This window comes from Balaenoptera borealis (genome assembly GCF_965194805.1).
Source record: "Balaenoptera borealis genome assembly, chromosome: 1".
NCBI lineage: Eukaryota > Metazoa > Chordata > Mammalia > Artiodactyla > Balaenopteridae > Balaenoptera > Balaenoptera borealis.
In genome coordinates this window covers 156,030,084-156,049,312 of record NC_138860.1, presented here as the reverse complement: position 1 = coordinate 156,049,312, position 19,229 = coordinate 156,030,084, and the positions used below count along the sequence as shown (strand labels likewise).

At 54.1% G+C, this 19,229-nt stretch overlaps 2 protein-coding genes across 2 annotated transcripts; one reads left to right on the top strand and one right to left on the bottom strand.

Annotated features, from left to right (window-relative positions):
- The first annotated feature begins 2,947 nt into the window (after nucleotides 1-2,947).
- Nucleotides 2,948-7,720, top strand: TSPAN1 (tetraspanin 1). Its single transcript, XM_082365730.1, has 8 exons — nucleotides 2,948-3,083; nucleotides 3,516-3,580; nucleotides 5,943-6,149; nucleotides 6,362-6,436; nucleotides 6,536-6,634; nucleotides 6,714-6,869; nucleotides 6,969-7,052; nucleotides 7,240-7,720. The coding sequence occupies exons 2-8, from the start codon at nucleotides 3,524-3,526 to the stop codon at nucleotides 7,285-7,287; spliced, it is 726 nt and encodes a 241-aa protein (XP_082221856.1). The 5' UTR covers nucleotides 2,948-3,083; nucleotides 3,516-3,523; the 3' UTR covers nucleotides 7,288-7,720.
- A 2,170-nt stretch (nucleotides 7,721-9,890) lies between these two features.
- On the bottom strand, nucleotides 9,891-19,166 carry POMGNT1 (protein O-linked mannose N-acetylglucosaminyltransferase 1 (beta 1,2-)). Its single transcript, XM_082364649.1, has 22 exons — nucleotides 19,039-19,166; nucleotides 18,400-18,569; nucleotides 17,690-17,804; nucleotides 17,436-17,554; nucleotides 16,687-16,752; nucleotides 16,483-16,596; nucleotides 15,581-15,698; nucleotides 15,289-15,387; nucleotides 15,005-15,132; nucleotides 14,592-14,662; nucleotides 14,288-14,363; nucleotides 14,009-14,092; nucleotides 13,878-13,919; nucleotides 13,608-13,666; nucleotides 13,219-13,291; nucleotides 13,008-13,136; nucleotides 12,798-12,923; nucleotides 11,743-11,807; nucleotides 11,523-11,567; nucleotides 11,020-11,155; nucleotides 10,666-10,775; nucleotides 9,891-10,566 (listed from the first exon to the last, which is right to left on the bottom strand). Exons 2-22 carry the CDS (start codon nucleotides 18,517-18,519, stop codon nucleotides 10,479-10,481), a joined length of 1,983 nt encoding a protein of 660 aa, XP_082220775.1. The 5' UTR covers nucleotides 18,520-18,569; nucleotides 19,039-19,166; the 3' UTR covers nucleotides 9,891-10,478.
- Nucleotides 19,167-19,229: the final 63 nt, after the last annotated feature.

The window sequence follows — 19,229 nt, the reverse complement described above, 5'->3', positions numbered from 1 at the left end:
GCCAGGCTTCCCTGATGGCGCAGTGGTTGGGAGTCCGCCTGCCAATGCAGGGGACACGGGTTCAAGCCCTGGTCGGGGAGGATCCCACATGCCACGGAGCAGCTGGGCCCGTGCGCCACAACTACTGAAGCCCGCGTGCCTAGAGCCTGTGAGCCACACCTACCGAGCCCACGTGCCACAGCTGCTGGAGCCCGCGCGCCTAGAGCCCAAGGTCCGCAGCAGGAGAGGCCACCGCAGTGAGAGGCCCGCTCACCGCAACGGGGAGTGGCCCCCGCTCGCCACAACTAGAGAAAGCGCACGCGCAGCAACAAAGACCCAACGCAGCCAAAAATAAATAATAAATAAATAACAAGCCCCGGGGCCGAGGGGCACAGACAAGCTGAGAAGGCCCCTTGGGCGCAGGGAACTTCTGTCACGTGCCTGATGGTGTTACTGGCCAGCGCAGCTGAGGCCTCTATGACATACAGAGTCTGTGTAAGAGTGATGCTCTTTATTACAGGTCCTGATCCCCAGCCCCTCCCTTAGGGGTCAGGCTCCCTCACAGTTCTCTCCATGGGTCCAGCCGAAGAGCCAGAAAACCTCAGCTTGGCCCCTTGGAAAAAGGAACTCTGAGTAAAAAAATCACTCCCTCATTTTCTCACTCATCCACGTTAACAACATTAACAATGTTTATTGAGTACTTACTATGTGCCAAACACAGTGCCAAGTCCTTTGCAAACATAATCTCATCTAATCCCACAACAGCCCTACAAGGAGATTCTGTCATTATTCCTATTTCATATACAGTCGATTCTTGTTATTCGTGGTAGTTAGCCCTAATAAAGTCACCACAAACACTGTATTAGCAAATATTGAGCCAATGCTCCCAGGAGAAATACAGGATTAGATTCATACTAACCTCTGGTCACAGCATTTTGTCAACTGAACAATAACCTAGTTTATTTGTGTTTCTGTTAAAGCCACTTCATTTAAAATATATTGATGTCAATAACATTGAACTCACAGCCAACAAATGGCCAACGTTTGCCTGAATGAAGTTTATCTAACACGTGTATTTTCTTCATAAGGCACATCACAGCCTTCTTGCACTTAGGAACACTAGAGAGCACTTCAGCACTACGCTGGAGGGAGTCTTTAATAGCAAAATCACCAACAAAAAGCACAAAAATGCAAAAAACATGACGGACACTAAATAGGCCGCAAAAAGAACACTTGTTTACATTGTGAGAGCTGAAACAAGAAGGCAGAGCATCCCCGTGTTCAACCTCAGCTGAGAACAAGCATGGTAGACAACTCAAATTTTTTGCAGCTCTGCACATGTCCATGAATGACCACAAAAGTGCTGTGAGTATTGGTTTGGAGTTATAAATCATTTTTAGTGAGTGGGTAAATTCACTCAGTTAGGCTCACACAATTAGAGGCAGGCAGGGATTCAAATCTGGGATGGCCAAGGTCCAAAGCCCAGACGTTTAACTCCTGCTATTCTGCAAGCATTCATTCATTCAGAAATGTGCACTTAACCTTCTGTGCCTCTCTTTCCCCATATTTAAAAAGCAGACGAAAAGAGAATCTTATAAGATTGTTGTGAAAGGGGAAAAAAGACTTACTATATAAGTTATGCATTTAAAGCATGATACGTACAAATGTTAGTGTTAACAGCCTTCCTCTCTCTCCTGTCTCTTCAACTGCCTCCTCCCATTATAAAAACAAAACAAATTTAAAAATCTTCCATCCCACACCCCCTCTGGCTGTGACTCTCCTTATTCTGAACTTTTCAGTCTGTGGTCATTCCCTTATGTCCCAGAATGGGAAGAAAAATCTCATTTTAAATCTCACTTGAAAACCCCATAACTATTCTGTTATACAGACCAGGAAACAGAGGCTTAAACCCAAGTCTAAGAAATGCCCCTAGGGTCACACAGCTAATAAGCAACAGAACCAGGATTCGAGCACTTGGTCTGAGTGACTTAAAAGCCAGAACTTTCCCAGCACCTCGACATCAGGACCAGCAGCCCCGGAAGGACTGACGATGATGGGGATTACCGAGCTGTAGAACTTGGTGGGGAGGGGTCGGGGGAGGAAGGGGGGCAGTGCTTTTGTGGGACCATGGTGCCCCCTGCTGGCAGGAATGGAAGGGGTGTATGCAGAGTGCTGAGAGAGGACTGAGGAGAGAAAAAGGGTGGGAAGGGAGAAGAGTGAGGAGGAAAGACTCAGGGAGGAGAAAGATGGGTTGAAGGTTTGTTTTTTTTTAAAACATTTTTATTGGAGTATAATTGCTTTACAATGGTGTGGGGTTGAAGTTTGTGGAGAGAAAAAGACTAGAAGATTAGGAGTCGTTTGCCACTGAGAGGAGGGGGCAGAAAACTCCAAGCCTTGGCCGTTTCCTTGAAAGCACGTGTGGGCATGCCTGCGTGAGAGAGAGAGAGAGAGAGTGTGTGTGTGTGTGTGTGTGTGTGTGTGTGTGTGAGAGAGAGAGAGTGTTTCAGTACGTACCTCAGATGTTGCTCTGTTGATTGTTGCTGGGAGTCAGTCCACACAGTTCAGAGTGTGTGTGTGCGTGTGTGAGTGTGCATTTGAGAGCACTAGGAGGTGTTTGTGTGTGTGTGTGTGTGAATATACAGCTTGGGCAGATGTGCGTGCCTCGAGCATGCAGGGTGTGTACGACAGTATCAGCAGGTGCAGGGTAGGAAGCGCCTGTGCACTGCCGTGGTGGAGGGCACACAGTTCTGGGGGGCCACTTGCCCCACCCCCAGACCTCTCTCTTCTTCAGGTCAGGAGGGGCGTTGCCCGTGGCTGGCGTTGCTAGGAGGAGCCCCGAGGAGGCTGGGGCTGTGAGGACGGAGCGCCAGGCAGCAGGGGGACAGCAGGGGCAGGAGGAGCCAGACTGGCTGTGGGTGGGGTAGATGGGCAGGCAGAAGGAGGCCTTTAAAGCACCTGCCCTGCCCACAGGTGAGCAGTGCTGTGTGAGAGCCAAGCTCCGTCTCCCCGCCTGCCCACTCAGTGGCAGTTCCCCGGAGCTGCAGTCCCCTCTGGAGCCTCAGCAGATCCCTCTTTCAGAACTCACTACCAAGAACCCTGAACAGGTGATGGCATAGGATAGAGTCTATCCCGTGAAGTGAAATCAATCTGGAAACAGGTTTGGGGAGCTGGAAGGGCCATGGGGAGGGTCTTGGAAGAGTCTAGGATTGGTTCAGGGGGAGTGGAAAGCCCAGGATACACAGGTGCCAGGGAAGGGCATGGAGTGACCCTGTAGCGTGGGAGTCAGGCTTGGGGTGCCAGTGGAGGAACCTGGGATGTTAGGATTTCAGAGTGCCAGGTGTTGGTAGAGGGCCTGGGCAGTACAGAGGGATAGGGGCATCAGGAGGGGAATTGGGAAAAGTCCTGAGGTGTCAGAGTCCAGATGCAGGAGAAGCTTGGTGATTATATGAGTCCAGGATGCTGGAGTCGGTATGTCAGCCCAGGTTGGGGGTGGGGGCAGGGAGCGAGGTCCTAACACACACACATCTGCCTCCCAGGAGCCACCATGCAGTGCTTCAGCTTCATTAAGACCATGATGATCCTCTTCAATATGCTCATCTTTGTAAGTGTGGGGGTTATGGGCTCCTTGGGGTTCCCTATAGGAGTGGGTCTTAACCTGAGCAGAGCCCGAACTGGGGAAGAGGAGATTGCTATGCCCAGACTCTTCCTGCAAGTTGAGGAGGTGCAGAAGTCTCCCCAGATGCTGAGTCCTGGTCCCGGTAGCAGCCTGGCTGCCACACAGTTGGGGTGGAGAAGGTTAGGGGCATCCTCTCCTTTCCAGGAAGCTTCAGCTCAGGCAGGCTTACAGCAGGGCAGGGTAGGCTAACAGGCTGGGGCCCCAGTGAGGGGAAGGGGTTTGCCCAAGGTCACCTAGTGTGGAAGGAAATTCAGTGGCCTCTGTATGATGGGGAACCAAAGCACAGAAGGCCCAGAGACATCAGAGCAGAGTGTCAGCTGCAAGCGGCCCTTATTCATTCAACCAACACACTGCCTAAGACTCTGTGCTGAGTGCTGGGGTGACAGGTGAGCAAGCCCTTTCTCTGCCCTTGGGGATCTCAGGTCCAGCAGGCCAGATAGGCAGACAGTTTCGACATAGTATACATGGTCTTAGCACAGGGGCCCATAGGAAGGGCTTGAACCCTGCTTGGTCAGAGAAGACTTCTAGGAGGAAATAGCTGAGGCTAGGAATTTGCACTGAGTGAGGGGGTTGGTAAAGCATGCAGAAAGGCCCAAAGGCAATGAAATCAGATATTGTTCAGAAACCCAGGAACAGATTATATAGGGCATGTTTGAGGAAGCTGAGCAATGAGGCATGAACCCTAGAGATGGGGAGAAATGGACAAAGTGGACAAAGGACAAAGCCCTTGGATGGTGGCTGAGGGATGGAAGAAGGGGCAAGGGAGACATCATCTTGGAGATGATGACCACGTCTCTGGCAAGAACAACCTAGGGGATATCTCACAGGCAGCTGTGTACCCAGTGGGGTTGCAGCTCACGATATTTGAAAGTCATGTGCCCATAGGTGGTCGTTGAAGCCATGGGAGGGGTGAGAGCACTCAGGGAGAGTGAACTCCAGGAAACTCAGCTTACAAGGGATAAACAGACAAATGGCCACCAGGAAGCAAATGAAGAAAAAGCAGCAGGAAGCAAACCAGGAGAGCGAGGTATCAGGGAGGTCAAGGAGGATATGCCCATGACTAAGCACAGGATGTCACCAGAGACCTTGGAGCCACATGAGAGTGGGTTAGAGTGAGTAAATGGGGAGGAAATGGAGACATGAAGTATAGATGAATTTGGAGGAATTGGGCTGGGGGTGAGTAAACTGACTCCGATGTGGTCTGTGCCTTGGGCTTCCTCTGGTTTCAGGAAACTAGACTTTATCCATGTATCTGAAAAAGGCAACAGGACTGCAGGGATTTGGAGAGCAGGGGCTCTGGCCCGAGGGGGTTAAAGGCAAATCTGGTTTGGTTTCTGCCTCTGTTGCCCTTGCCTTGCCAGACTGGGCAGGGCAGGCCTCAAACTCCTTGAAATTTGACCCTGTAGGCTAAAAGCCCAGCTTTCTGTCCTTGGGCAAACATGCCTGGGATCCACCCACAATCTGCCACCTCACTCCTGGTTTCCATAGCCGGAAAGCGGGGACTGGACACCTAGGCAGTGTCAGGCTGATTTATCCACTGAAGCTCTGGATCAGCAAGGCTTTGCTCTAAGAGCTGTGGGAACTGGGCAGTGCCCTCCTCCCCAGTCTAGGCTTCAGGATTCCCTCTGAGCTGGGGGTTGAGCCAGAGAGCCTCTAAGAGCTCTGGCTGTACTCCCTCTCTGGAGCCTCAGTTTCCACTTGGGTGGCAAGGAGAGGTCTAGGCTGGTTCTGGAGGGGAGCCAAATGGGGCCTTGGGGTGGGTATCCCTTCTCACCACCGCCCTCTCCAATGTTTGCAGCAGGTGTAAACCTCAGCCATGACTCTGTTGCTATGGTGACTGTGGAGACTGCTCAAGGCTCCCACCCCCCTGTTTCCACCTATCAGAGGCCATAGTTGTTCCAGGCACCTGGAGGGGGGAATGGAGGGGGGGGCGGGGGGGGGCGGAAGCTGCTGGGGGGGGATGTTCACCTGCTTTTTTTCACCCCTAGCTATGTGGCATGACCCTGGCAGCAGTGAGGGAAAGCCTTGCCCCTCCCCCCACCCTTCAGCTATTTCTGGAATCCCTGATCCCATTTATATCTGCCTAGGTGTTCAGCCTGGTGCTGGCTATGGATGTTCCAGCTCCCGCCTTTCTGGCTCTAAAGGATGTTTTCCTCCCTACAGGATGAGTTTTTAGACTCCATAGTCAATAAAGGGGGAAGTTTCTCATCTCCCATCTCCCTAACTCAATTGTGTGGTAGGGAGCTGCTTGATGGCACTGTTTCAAGGTCTGCTTCTCTGTCTCCAGCTGTGTGGTGTGGCCCTGTTGGCAGTGGGCATCTGGGTGTCAGTCGACGGACCATCCTTCATGAAGATCTTCGGGCCACTATCATCCACTGCCATGCAGTTTGTCAACGTGGGCTACTTCCTCATCGCAGCTGGCTCTGTGCTCTTCGCTCTTGGTTTCCTGGGCTGCTATGGTGCCCAGACTGAGAACAAGTGTGCCCTCATGATGGTGTGTCAAACCCAGCTCCACAGGCCCGTAACCAAGGCCCAGGGTCCCTCACCCTTGACACCAGGCCCTGGGGATCCCCAAGCCCTGCTCTGGACTCCAGGGGCCTCAGCCAGTGGGGCCCCTGACTTGTTTTCATGTGGGGGTGGGTTAGGGCAAGGAATGCATGAGGGACTGTCTCTCCCTAAAACTCAAGATCCCTGTTCTCCACTCAGTTCTTCTTCATCCTCCTCGTCATCTTCATTGCTGAGGTTGCAGCTGCTGTGGTTGCCTTGGTGTACACCACAACGGTGAGGAGCGGGGATGGGGCAATGGGGGGACAACTGGGCAAAGCACTGCGAATGGCCACCCTCCCTACCAGGCCCTAAACACTGACCTTCCCCACCCAGGCTGAGAACTTCCTGACGTTGATGGTAGTGCCCACCATCAAGAAAGAGTACGGTTCCCAAAAAGACTACACCCAAGTGTGGAACTCCACCATGGAAGGGGTAAGGTGGGCTGGGGGAGATTTTGGGGTGAGGAGAAATAAGCAAGGCCCCACTGACCACCTCTTCTCCTCATCTTCAGCTCAAGTGCTGTGGCTTCAACAACTACACAGATTTTGAGGACTCTCCCTATGTAAAAGAGAACCACGTCTTTCCCCAATACTGTTGCTTTGACCATGACAATGGCACATTTGTGGAACCCTGCACTAGTGTCGAGGCCCAGAACCAGAAAGTAGAGGTATAGGTTGGCCTGGGAGGTTGGGCTGCTTTAATGGCCTCAGAGTGCTGAATGTGCGTGGGGGCAGCTGCTGACTACAGATGCTCTCTCCCCTCCAAGGGTTGCTTCAATCAGCTTCTGTATGACATCAAAACCAATGCAGTTACCGTGGGTGGTGTGGCAGCCGGAATTGCGGGCTTGGAGGTAAGGAGGGGAGGAGGTTGGGGCAGGATATCCCCACGGGCTCAGGGCTGCTTGACCCATGTCTGAGGCCTTTCTGGAAGAGACAGACTTCTAACAAAGCTTCATGTCGAATGTCTGGTGGGCAGGGGACTAGAGCTTAAGGACCCTGATCATGTTTCTTCTTCTCTGCCTGTTCCTTTCTCACCAGCTGGCTGCCATGATTGTGTCCATGTATCTGTACTGCAATCTGAAATAAGTCGGCTTCTGCCTCCGCCACTGCTGCTGCCATATAGGAACTGGGAAGAGGCACCCCGACACTGCCAAGAGGCAGTGATCAGCGTGGGGACAGGATCTAACAGTGTCACTTGGGCCGGAGTGGGCCTGGGGCCAAATAGGCACCACCCCCTTCAACCTGTGCCAGACTTGTCCTTCCACTGGTGGGGTTGGGGTCCACCTATTTCAGAGCCTCTAAGGTGGCCAATCCTCTTGCCCATTCCTCCAGTCTGCTTCTTAAACCCTTGATACCCTCTCAGGCCAGGGGGTGGGGTGCTCTTGGTGATCCCAGTACTCCACAGGGGGGATTAAAGGCACTGCACCGATAGCATGAGCATATGCAAAATCAGCAGTCACCAGGCAGATGTGTAGAAAGCACTTCAGAACTCAAAAACCCATTAAAATGTTTCCATTTGCACTCTTTTTGTGTATCCTTCAGGAGAGGGACCCATCATGCCTAAACTGGCCTCAAATTCCTGTGGGGCTATTGACTCAGAAGGCTCCTAGAAATGTAGCAGAATGGAAGTAGCACGGAGGTGGGTGGCTATTTCTCACCTTCATTTGGATGCCAGGCCTGGGAGGGAGCCTAACAAGGATGGCCAAGAGGACACTGAGGGAGGAAGCAGGGGCCGGGCCAGTCTGCAGTCCTATAATGTGGGAGGACTTTGGCCTGAAACTGCCGTCTCCTGGGTAGGAGCACTGGGCTGGAAAGCTATGAAAATAAAAAGCTTGTGCCCAAGTGGGGGCAGGGAGACCAGAAATACTGCCAGGGCGATGGAAGAGGGTCATTCCTTAGGCTCTGGGAAGCCCTCCAGAAGTCCCCATCAGGGGACCCAAGCTGCCTACCCTTCTCATGCAGGCACAGCCCCCCACCTGTCCCTGCTTTGGGGATTTCAGAAAGAATTTCATTTACTCTCGGTCTTGGTTGCCCAGTGCTCTACAGATTTGATCTCTTATTTAGTCTTAACCACCCCCATGTTCCAGAAACTGGGCCTAGAAAGGCCAAGTGACTTGTTCCAGGCCCACAACCTCCCATGAAGAGCTGAGCCTGGATTTGGGTCCATGACATCTGACTCCAGAGCCGGGTGGGATCCTGGCTGACATGGGAACATGATTTACTTCTAGGCCAGAATGTCCCAGACATGGATCTGATTGCTGCTGCAGGAGATATAGCACTAAGGTGGGAGGCTGTGGCCAGAGGATATGGTGTCTACTACCAAGCAAAGCCCAGCCTGGCAAACCAGTCCTCCTTGCTTGCCTCTGAGCCCTGGATTCCTCTTCCCAGGTTTTACTAGGGCAACCCAGAACCATCACCCCTCGTGAATCCAAAAAGGAACTGCGACCTAGCCAGTGCAACGCAGTGCCTGAGAGCTGGTCTGTGAGGCCCAGATCAGCAGCCTGCTGGGGGGATGGGCAGGTAGAGCACTTAGCCCCCCTCGCACCTTCACCACCTTTCTATGCCTCTCACACTACCCCACCCCCAGGTGCCTATATAGAGGCTACAAGGGATTTGTCTGCCCTGGGTGGGCCTCCTCCACCTCATTATGAGCTAATTGTTCCTCAACCTGACTGTTGTGGCACCTCAAGCGCTATCTATCTCTACCTCCAGCAAACACTGAAGCCACACACCACCCGTGCCATCGCCGAGCAGGGCTCCAGGCACCGCTTGGAGAGGTAGGGGCAGAGAGGTGGTGACAGGGCAGAGTTCCAGCCGGCTCCTGCCTCCCTGGCCAAGGCTCTATATAAGGAGCTCATGAGGCTCACTTTGCAAGGGCTCTGCAGGCAGACCCCTTCTCCAAGTGTCCTACACTTACTCTCTTGAACCTAAGTCCTTCACAGATTCCTTAAATGTCATGCCCTCTGCTTTGGGCTATCTCAACCACTTCCTCTGGACAATCTCATCCATTTTCTGGTGCTAGCATGACTAACTTAGTATCTTCCTGACTTCTTTGGATCACTGGTTGGGTGATCTGATGAAAATGATGGCTTTTCTCCAGAAAAATGCCCAGATATGGAATGTGCATACAAAGTACCCTAAGGGCCATAGACATCCTTGTTCCTGTGTCTCCACCTGCAGCCCAGTCCTCACTTCCTGATGATGCCCATTCAGCTCTGTCTCATCCACTTCCTTCCCACCTCCACTATACTCACCTGCTCTCTATCACCCCCTCATCCCCAGGTATCCCTTTTTGCTCTCTCTTGCTCCATTTTTGGGGACAGGTGCCCTGGCTCAGACACAAGCTAGGCAGGAAACAGCGTGATGGTTAATTAAACAGTGGGAATGGGGTACAGGGTGGCCGCTCTGAGCTCAGCCCCAAGTAGGGTGGGGCAAAGGTCAGACTCTGTTGTTCTAGGGTAAAAATCTTGGAGTTTGAGACTTGGGAGTCCCCTGCTGGCCAAATGGCCCCAAATGGAAGATAAACCTGTGGAGGACAGTAAAGAAAACTCATCATCCATCATGACCATCCTCTCTCCCACTCATCTCTCTTTCTCTGTCTCTCTCTGTCTCTGTGTGTGTGTGTCTCTCTCTCTCTCTCTCACACACACACACACACACACACACACACAGTCACAAGACAATCCCCAGAACTTTTCTCCTTTTTTAATCAATGACCACCTCATCCAGCTTTGGAAATCTGGACAAAGAGGAGGCTGAGAAGAGGCCTGGTTCAGTGTCTGAGGGTCTCTGAGTGAGTCTGCATCAGCAGGTGGGCCCCTGCTGGGCCTGTCCATGGGTTGGGCACAGCAGTTTCCTGAGTAAGAGCCTGCCCCACCCTCAGGGCAGCACCCCAGTCCAAAAAAAAAAATCAAGGCCCTCCAGGCTTCCGCCTGTTTCCAAGGCCCTCAGGACAGTCAATAAATAGGTTAGATTCTGAGCCAGGCCTGGGAGGAGGGAGTATACAAAGGGCAGGATCAGCTGCCCAGGGATCCCAAAGATTCCCAGGTACTATCCTGCCCTCTCCCGACAAGGAAGTAAATAAATAGACCTCCAACTCAGGAACAGGGATGTTGGAGCAGGGGAACCCTCCCCTGGGAGTTAGTAATTAAGTCTCATGTTAAAAACAAACCAGCCCCAGCCCCTGAGAGTGTCTACAAAATCCTACAGGATTGGGTGAAGGGCTAGCCTGCCTGGGGGTACACAGTACCCAGCCCTGCAGGGTCCTGGAGGAGGTCTCATGTCTGTTCTGCAGCTCCTGGGGCTCCCTCCTCCTTTGGGGGTGGCTCCAAGAAAATTGGGGTGATTGATGGTGGCTTCTTCATTCTGGGAAGATAACAGGAAAACGAATAGGGAGGAGGTCATTAGCTACGTCCCCTAACCCCACTAGTCTTCCATTTCCAAGGACAGAATAGAGTCACTCACGAGTAGGGGGAGGCTGGGACCCCCACCACCAGGAAGTGGTTCCTCTTCCGAAACAATCTCCATAGGCCCCGGTGGTTGCCACGTACATCCAGGTCCCAGATATGGAGGCACTGGTGGGGGTGGGGTGGGGCAAAGGCAAGGGTTGGAGAGCTGTGGGGTGGGCCCTTAGCCTCCCTCTCCTCAGCAGCCTCCTCAGTTTGCAAGAGGTAGCATCCTCAAGAATATGGATTTGTAAAGGGGCTTAAAAGAGAGGCTCTGAGAGTATGAAGAGAAGGTTCTGAGGTGGAAGATTCCAGAAAGGCTCCCTGTATCTTGGGGAGGGGTATTGCTGGGGTAGGTGTAGTATTGAGGCACCTTGGCAAGCTGGGTCCAGGTGGTGAAGTCATCATCCTTCTCCATTCGGATAAAGGCCACATAGGTGTGGCCCTCTGTGTCTGGCAGGAAAGAGTCTTCACAAGGGTTTTTGCTGTGGTCCAGAACCTCAGCTTCACTGTAGCAGGGAGTGGGGGAGAAAGGCCAAGACAGGGCCCACCTCATGAGTGTGTCACACAAGCAGTGTGCTTTTAATGCTCTACTGCTGCCATCTTGGAATTCTTAACATTTGTTGTTTTTTGGCGTTTTTTGGCCGCGGCACATGAGATTTTAGTTCCCCAACCAGGGATCAAACCCGTGCCCCCTGCATTGGGAGTGTGGAGTCTTAACCACTGGACCGCCAGGGAAGTCCCACTTAATAATGTTTGAACAAGGGACCCTGGTTTTCATTTTGCAGTGGGCCGCACAAATTATGGGGCCAAGACTCCCAGTATTTGACTTCTCCTTACCCCCTGCCTCATACCCCACACTGCCCTAGGCCATACCTGAGCAGCCTGTGAACTTCCACTTCATACGCTTCTTTCTTCAGACTAAAGGAGAGGGAGAAATGGGTCAGGGGAGGGAGTAGCCCCTCAAGGGATGACATGGAGATTGGGGGGCAGCAGGGCTGGGGTAAACACACAGACCACAGGGCTAGTAGGGCCTGCCAGGCACTGGTTATCAAGGCCCCTAAGTATCCTCCCCTTGGCCGTCCCCAGCCCCCACCTGTCCACGTTCCTCAGCTGGACACCTGGAACCGTGTTGAACTTGTGCTTCTTGAAGTAGGCCTCCTGGAATGGATGTGAAGGTGAAAATCAGGGCATTATACTGTCTGGCCCACACCTGCCCGCTGACCCACCACATATCCACGAGGCCCACAAATGAAGTCCTAGACCTATAAAGGTCCCTCTGATTTCCTCCCGTCTTCCCCATCCTCTTGGCAGCAGGCTTGGCAGACTCTTCTTAGCTTTAATCTGGCTCCACCATTGCCAGAGAGCTCATGCTCATACTGGCATCTCATGCTACTGACCCCTGAGCTAGTCCTTGTCCCCAGTGGCTCTCCCTGGGCCTGCTGTTCTAGGGCCACAGAAGCCAGGAACGGCCCCTGCAAAGGGACAGGCTTGACTGGGAGGGAGAAAACTGCTATGACTAAGGTACTAAGGGTGAGGGACATGAGGTCACTCCCCGTCCCTCTCGGAGATGAGTGGGGGTCTTGTAGTAATCAGCCTCTGAAGGCCCTTCTGGCTTCTAGGAGGTTCCAAGCTGGAAACTCTCCATTCTTTAAACTGGGTTGTCTCAAGGCCTCCCTGGCTATAACTGGGGAGTGGCCCTTTGGACACAGCGATGAAGGGGTGGGGACCTGGGGCCCTCTCTGTTCACTTCAGGCTGAGGCTTAGGCCTCAGCACTTGCAAGGACAGGAGAGGGCAGAGTTTGCTGGGCTGGACGAGTGCGTGGCAGCAGAAATATCCTCCCCACACCCACAGTCTAGTGCTAAGAATAGTAATGATAAAAATAATACCAGCTAATCCTTATATAATGTTTACAGTCCAAAGCATATTATACATATTAACTCATTTAAACCTCATAACTTCACAACCCTATGAGATAGGAGTATTTTTATCCTCATTTCACAAATAAAGAAACTGAGGCAAAAGAAGGTAAGTAATTTCCCTAAGGCTACATGGCTAGTGAGTGGCAGAGCTGGGGTTGCTCGAGTCCATGTTCTTGCCCCATCTACCACACTGTGCCCTATGCCCCAACACCCCTGCCTTCCACTCACATGGAAGTAGCCATTCATGTTGAGGCCAACGATGCCAAAGTGGTAGGATCGGGAAATGTCAGGGATGATGCACTCTCGGCCTCGGCGTTGTTCCGGCATCCGCATCCACATATCCCAGTCCCAGAGCTGGGGGCGTGGAAGACTCTGAGAGTTATGAGGTTTCGAGCTGGTAGGGGACTTCAGTCCACTCACCCTACCCTGCCAGGGTACCTTTTCCGGTGTGGGCCACTTGGGCTCAAGCTCCTCCTTGTACAAGGACTTCCTGAGCACCCATCCCAGCCCAGGCATGGTCTCCACACGGTACAGCAGTGCTGGGTCCTCAGCCGTGTGTTCATATCCCTGGGGACAGGGGGCCGTAATGGGAGGTATTAGCTCGGGGCCTCTACCAACTCCACAGCTGATCCTAGGCCACTCAGCCTACCTGGTCATTCCAGGCAGAGATACAGTACAGGCTGTCGTCCTCCTCCAGCAGGTGGATGGATTGGCTCAGGAAACTGAGAGGCAGGGTCCAGGGGTTCAGGGAGGGGCAAGGACAAACCCAGTCACACAGTGATGCTGGAAGAGCTGGAGATGGGACTCAGGAGTCATGCCTCCTTCCCCCAAAGCCCCACTGTCTCCATTCATCCTTTCTACTCTCTACTCCAGCCCCAACCCCTGCCAGCCTACCTTTGCTCAGGCATTTTCCCCACCTTGGAGCTTGCTTCCTCCGGAAACCTTTCCAAGACCCCTCATTGCCTTCCTCCCTGGAGACCCAGTCAAGCAAAGAGGCCCTACGCAGCTTGGAGCTGCATGGAGGGACACTTCCCTCACCTGAAAAAATCCACAGCGATGTCCAGGTCCTCTTCCAGAACCACAGCAAACTTGGCTTCCTGTAGTGGGTGGGGGACAACATGATCCCAAGGGCGACTTTCTCATCCCCTGTCTCTTCCACCTCCATCCCACTTCTCAGGCAGCACTACCCCCGCTTGCCACATCAGGAGGATGAGACCCAGAGAGAGGAAGAGCTTGCTATATAATAAGACCAGACTAATGCCCATGTTTCCCCTCTCTAGGTCCAAGAGTTTTGTCTTTACTACTCACCGGAAACAGGTTGAAAGTGGCAGTGAGGCTGGCCTTGTAGTGCTGGGTGGGGAGTAGGAATAGGGCACATGAGCTTTGGGGTGGACAGTGGGGCCAGGTGTCCACCCCTTCCATCCTTGCCTAGGCGGTACCTGAGACACACGGGCGTTCTTGATGCTGATGGGAGTGTGCTGGATGCCCCTCAGACCAAACAGCGCCACCACGTCCATCGGCTCCTAAGGGGCACGGCCGCTGGTCATCACGTGAGCCACCCACCCCCTGCCCACCTCTGCAGGCTCTGACACGCCAAGCCCTGCACATTTCACGGCCCTTGCCCGGGCTGTCTCCCTTGCCAGTCCTCTGTGATCATTGCTACTCAGCACCAGCAACCCTGCACTCTGCTCCGCCCAAAGCCCCCAAGCCCCACTCACCTCATAGTAGCCGTCGATGAAAACTGTTATCATCTGGGGAGACACCCCCTGGGCTGAGAGTAGAGAGCGCAGCATCCTGGGGAGCCCAGGGTTGGATTAGGCCTCTTTGTCCCCCCAAATCAGGACTCCCCTGTGCTTACAGATGGGCCCAGATTCCCCATGTTCACCCCCAAAGGTGAATGGACCTAGAATCTGTTGCTGTTCCGCCCACCTCAAGAGTTCCCCCTGCAGGTACATGAGCCTCGGGTTCCCACCACTGAGCACCTCCTGTTCAGAGATGGATGCAGCCCCCTCCCAGGCTCACCGGTACAGGTAATTGGGCCGGTTCCCCGCAATGACAGCTACAGGCACATTGAAGACCTTGTTGTCTGGGAGCTGAGGGAGAAATAGTGTTCAGCTCTTGCCTCACTCTCTTCAAACTGGGATCCCCACATGGGGGAGAGTCTTGAGGGAGAGGGAGACTCAAGGGAAAAGGCAGAGGGTCTTCCCTGTCCTGGACCCTCCAGACACTCAGTCCAACTCCAACTCTAGGCCTTTGCTCACATGGCCTGCTCCTTCCCCACAACCAAGACGCCCTGTCTTTCAGAGCTCAGTATAAATCCTCAGCTCCTGGTTCCCTCCCAGGCTGGTGTAGGCAAAGCCCAACCTGGACCTTTCCTGGGGCCCCTTGCCAAGCTGGGAAGGAGTCCGGGCCTCGCTGCCCAAGGCCCCACTCACTGGGTCAGGGCTGAACTCGATGGGTGTGGGGTCCTTGCAGCTGCACACACTCCCATAGCCCTCGACTTTGCTGCAGAAGCGGTGGCGGCGACGGTTCAGCTCTGTGTCTGCCCAGTGGCACTCTGCTTCTGAGGGAGGGATGAGGTCAACAGGATGAGGGCATGAGGTCAGTGTGGTCTGGAGAACACCAGGCACCCAGTCAAGAATAGAGCCCTGTAAAGAGAACCCAAATGCCTATCCCCAGCCCAGGCACTGCCCTGGAGCCCAGCGCCTGCTAACCCCACCTTCAGCTGAGCTCAGCGGCACATCTGTCTTCAGTAGGACTGGATCGCCCCAGGAGGAGAGGGCAGGTGACTTAGAATGTTTCTCCCCGAGGACAGGACCTGGCAGGGGGCAGAAATGAGGGGCAATGGGGGCCCAGGCTGCAGTTCTGGAGCTTCTTCCCATCTCCCTGCCCACTTTCATCCAGCCTACCACCACCGACTCCTATCTGCCCCCCAGCCCACCCCATCTCCTGCAGTTCTGCTCCTCCCAGCCCCTTAATACTACAGGGTGGATGGCCTATGGTGCTGGCACCTCCTTTTCGTCCCACGAAGGCCCAGGTGTCCCTCCAGCCCAGGGCAGGGCCGGCCTGGCTGCCTAGGCTCCTCAGCAGAGCCTTGGCTGTGTCCTTGAGGTGGAAGGAGCCCTCATCCTGGGAGACCAGAAAAGGTGGTCAGCCTGACTGGCACAGCTCCAGCAGACCTAGCCTCAGGGAACACTAACTACATGTCAAGCACCATGTAAGACCTTTTACTTAAATTAGCTCATTAAACTATCACAACAACCCTTTGTGGTTACTATCATTTCACAGATAACTAAAGGCTTAGACAGATTCTGAGAATCACCCAAGGTCACTAGGCTAATTAGTCCTTAACAGGATCCCACACAGTCTGCACCTCTGTCCCCTGCTACCTCCCTGCCCTCTTCCCACCACCCTTCTCCTCCCCTCCCTTATTCTGCTCCAGCTCCACTGGCAGCCCGGCTGTTCCTCAAGCACACCAAGCACCTTCCCAATTCAGGGCCTTTGCACTTGCCATTCTTTCTATCTAGAATGCTCTTCCTCCAGATATTCACATGGCTCACTCACTTCCTCCAGCTTTCTGTGCACAGGTCATGTCCTTACAGAGGCCTCCCCTTTCTAAAATGCACCCCCCATCACCCTGTCTCCCTTGCTTAATTTTCTTCTTCATACAAGTTATCTTTTCCTGACATTGTAGATTTATTTGGCTGCTTTTTGTTGATCTTGCCCTATTGGTGTAAACTCCATAATGGTAGGGACTCTGTCTTGCTTTCCATTGACAAGGATAGGATTGGAACCTGGTCACCTTCCTCCAGAGGCTCTTGCCACTATGCCATATTAAGGGCACAGAACCCAGGGCCATGAGCAGGGCTGGAGCTAGGGGTGTTGGGAACAGGGCCAAGGCAGAGTCACTGACCTTGACGGTGCAGATGAGCACCCGGCCAGGTGCCACCATGTTGAGGAACAGCACCATGGCCTCATCCTCATGAGGCGAGTACGTGTCAAACACCCGCTTTGCCATCACATGGCCCTGGCAGGAGACACACCTCTCATGAGTTAGTGTCACCAGCAAGGAGGGCTCAGCTTTGGCCCTCTAGGTCCCCTACCCCTAGAACCTCACCGTGGCCTGGTTGAGGACGATGACATGGATGCCCCGGCCCTGCTCCCGGGCCTCATCCTCCAGCACCTACAGGGTAGCAGAGACAAGGTCAAGCTCTTCACTCTGGCATTTGAGGTCTGTCTTATGGGCACTTAAAAAAAACAGCTGCATGAAACAAAACCTCCCCTCCTTCCTCTGCTTCTGTTCACACAGTTCTCTTCCAACCCAGCCTGAAGGCCATCTCTTCCAGGAAGCCTCCATAGCACCCCCATCAAAAGAGATCCCCTCTTTCTACAACACCCCGACCCCCTGCCAGCTTTCATGACTCTTAGAGCCCTTGACTATCTCTGCCTCATGCTGGAGGTATCACCGTCTAACAGATGGAGCCCCTCAAAGTAGGGCCAGGGCTGACTACCTCCAGGTTCCCAGTGTCCAGGACAAGGACAAGGCCGAGGCCAAAGAAGGGACCAGGAAATAAATAAATAAATGGGACCACGAAATAAATAGATCACTGAATTAACTGCCTACTAATACTAATGATCACTTTTGATAATATCATACTACATATAATACATTTCACATACCTTACATTTAATCCTGACAAGCAGAAATCATTAGTCCCAGCCTACAGATGAGGAACTGAGGCCTCCAAAGTCACACAGCTAGAAACTGGCAGAGCTGCAGTTCCCACTCAGGCAGTGGACCCAGAGCCAGCAGACCACACCCTAAGTAGAATGGAGTGACCGTACACTAGACACCAGCCCACTCACCGTAGTGCCATCCACTGCCACGTACACTTTGCTGCGGCTTGAGTATACCTCCACATCCAGGACCCGTCGGGGACCACTGCCTCTGCGCCGTGGGGACTCCAGTCGGCCCAGGGCCTCATCTGCGGGTGTGTGACAGGTCATGGAGGTAGTCCCTTCAGCAGTGTCTCACCCCTTGGGATCTGCCCACCATTTCAGCCACAGGATCCCAGGGGACACCCCCTCCACCACCAATCCCATCCTCAGTCTGGTCCTACCATAGTCTTTTTCTGGCTCCGGGTCTTCATTGGCCTCGCTGATTGCTCTCCGCGTGTCCAGGATCAACTTGATGTTGACAATGACGGTCACCAGTAGGAAAAGCACAGCTCCTGTCTGAGGGGAGGGGTGGGGACAACTAAAGAGGGGCACCCCCTCCAGATCACTGCAGGTCTTCCTGAAAGGAGGGCTCTGGCTGAAGCAATGACACAGGGAGAACCTGGGTTTTGCCTCTCTTCCCTCTGTCTGACCAGCTCTACTCCCCCAGACCTGGGTTCAGTTTCACGACCACCTCCTTCAGGGACCCTCCCCCCTTCATCAGGGCGCTCCCTACCCAGAACTCCTGTATTCTTCCATTTGAGCCTTGATTCCCTTGGTTCCTCCACAATTAGTTCCTAGAGATGGAGCCAGTCCCAGAGAACCATGCTGGGGATCAGAAGACCTGGGTCCTAGCCCTGACTGCCTGACAGGCGTGGGCCCTGGGCAAAGCCTTCCTGATCCAACTTCAGGTTTGTCAGAAGCCTAGGAGGTTGTACTTGGGTTCTGATTCCAGAACTGTGGACCCAACCCACTACCTGGTAGGGACATGAGACAAAGAGGTTTCCCACCCTGCTTGCAGGGTGGGGGCAGCCAAGGTAGGTCCCAGTGCCCATAGTCTAGGCTGCGGTCAAGCTGGGAGGGAGCCCCTGGGAGGTATGGGACACCTCTATACCTGACAGAATCTCCGCAGGGCCCGCTGGTTGGTCAGTTTATACTTCCAGGTAAGATACCAGCTCCGCTTTTTCCGAGCCCCAAAGGGCTTGATGAGGGGGCTGGGCTTCCAATCGTCCATGCCGGATTGGGGGGTCACCACTGTCCTGGCCAACCCATGCCTTCAGGAATCTGAGGAGACCAGAGGGTCACGTGGGGTAAGGTTTTCCTCCCGAAGTCTGATGCTTTCTTGGGGAGATGAGGGAGGACCCCCCAGTAACTCTTCCTTGCAGTATCCATGCTGTGTGACCTGGGAACAGTGGCTCAACTTCTCTGGAAAGGAAACCTTCAGAGGGGTCAGATCACCTGGAAACTCCCCTGGGGCTGGGGAAACTGACAGGACTGCCCATTGTCCCAAGGCTGGAGGCCAAATAATCGGCTCTCAAGGCTCATCAGTCCCTATAAGAACCAAGCCCCAGGCCTTCCTAGTCCTAGGGTGAGCGAAGGGCAGCGACCCCCCCCCCCATTAGCCACCCCTTTCTGCCCTCGCCCCCTCCTATCTGGCCCTGCTCTTCTCCTCCCGGGCCTTGGGCCGCCCCAGCACTCGGGGACACGGCCCGGCCATGCCACCCCTGCCGGAGCCCCGCCCAGAGACACTCACGGCTCAGGGGGCCCGGGCCCCGCTCGGGCCCCGCTTGGGCCCGCACTGCTCGGCCCGGCGCGCCGCGGCCTCCGCCTCCTCCATGCCGCTCGCGGCCCCGCCCCGGCCCGGGCAGCCCGCCTCCCCGCTTCCGCCGCCGCCGCCGCCGCCGCGGGGTGAGAGGGTGGCGGGCGGCGCTTAGGGCGGCGGCT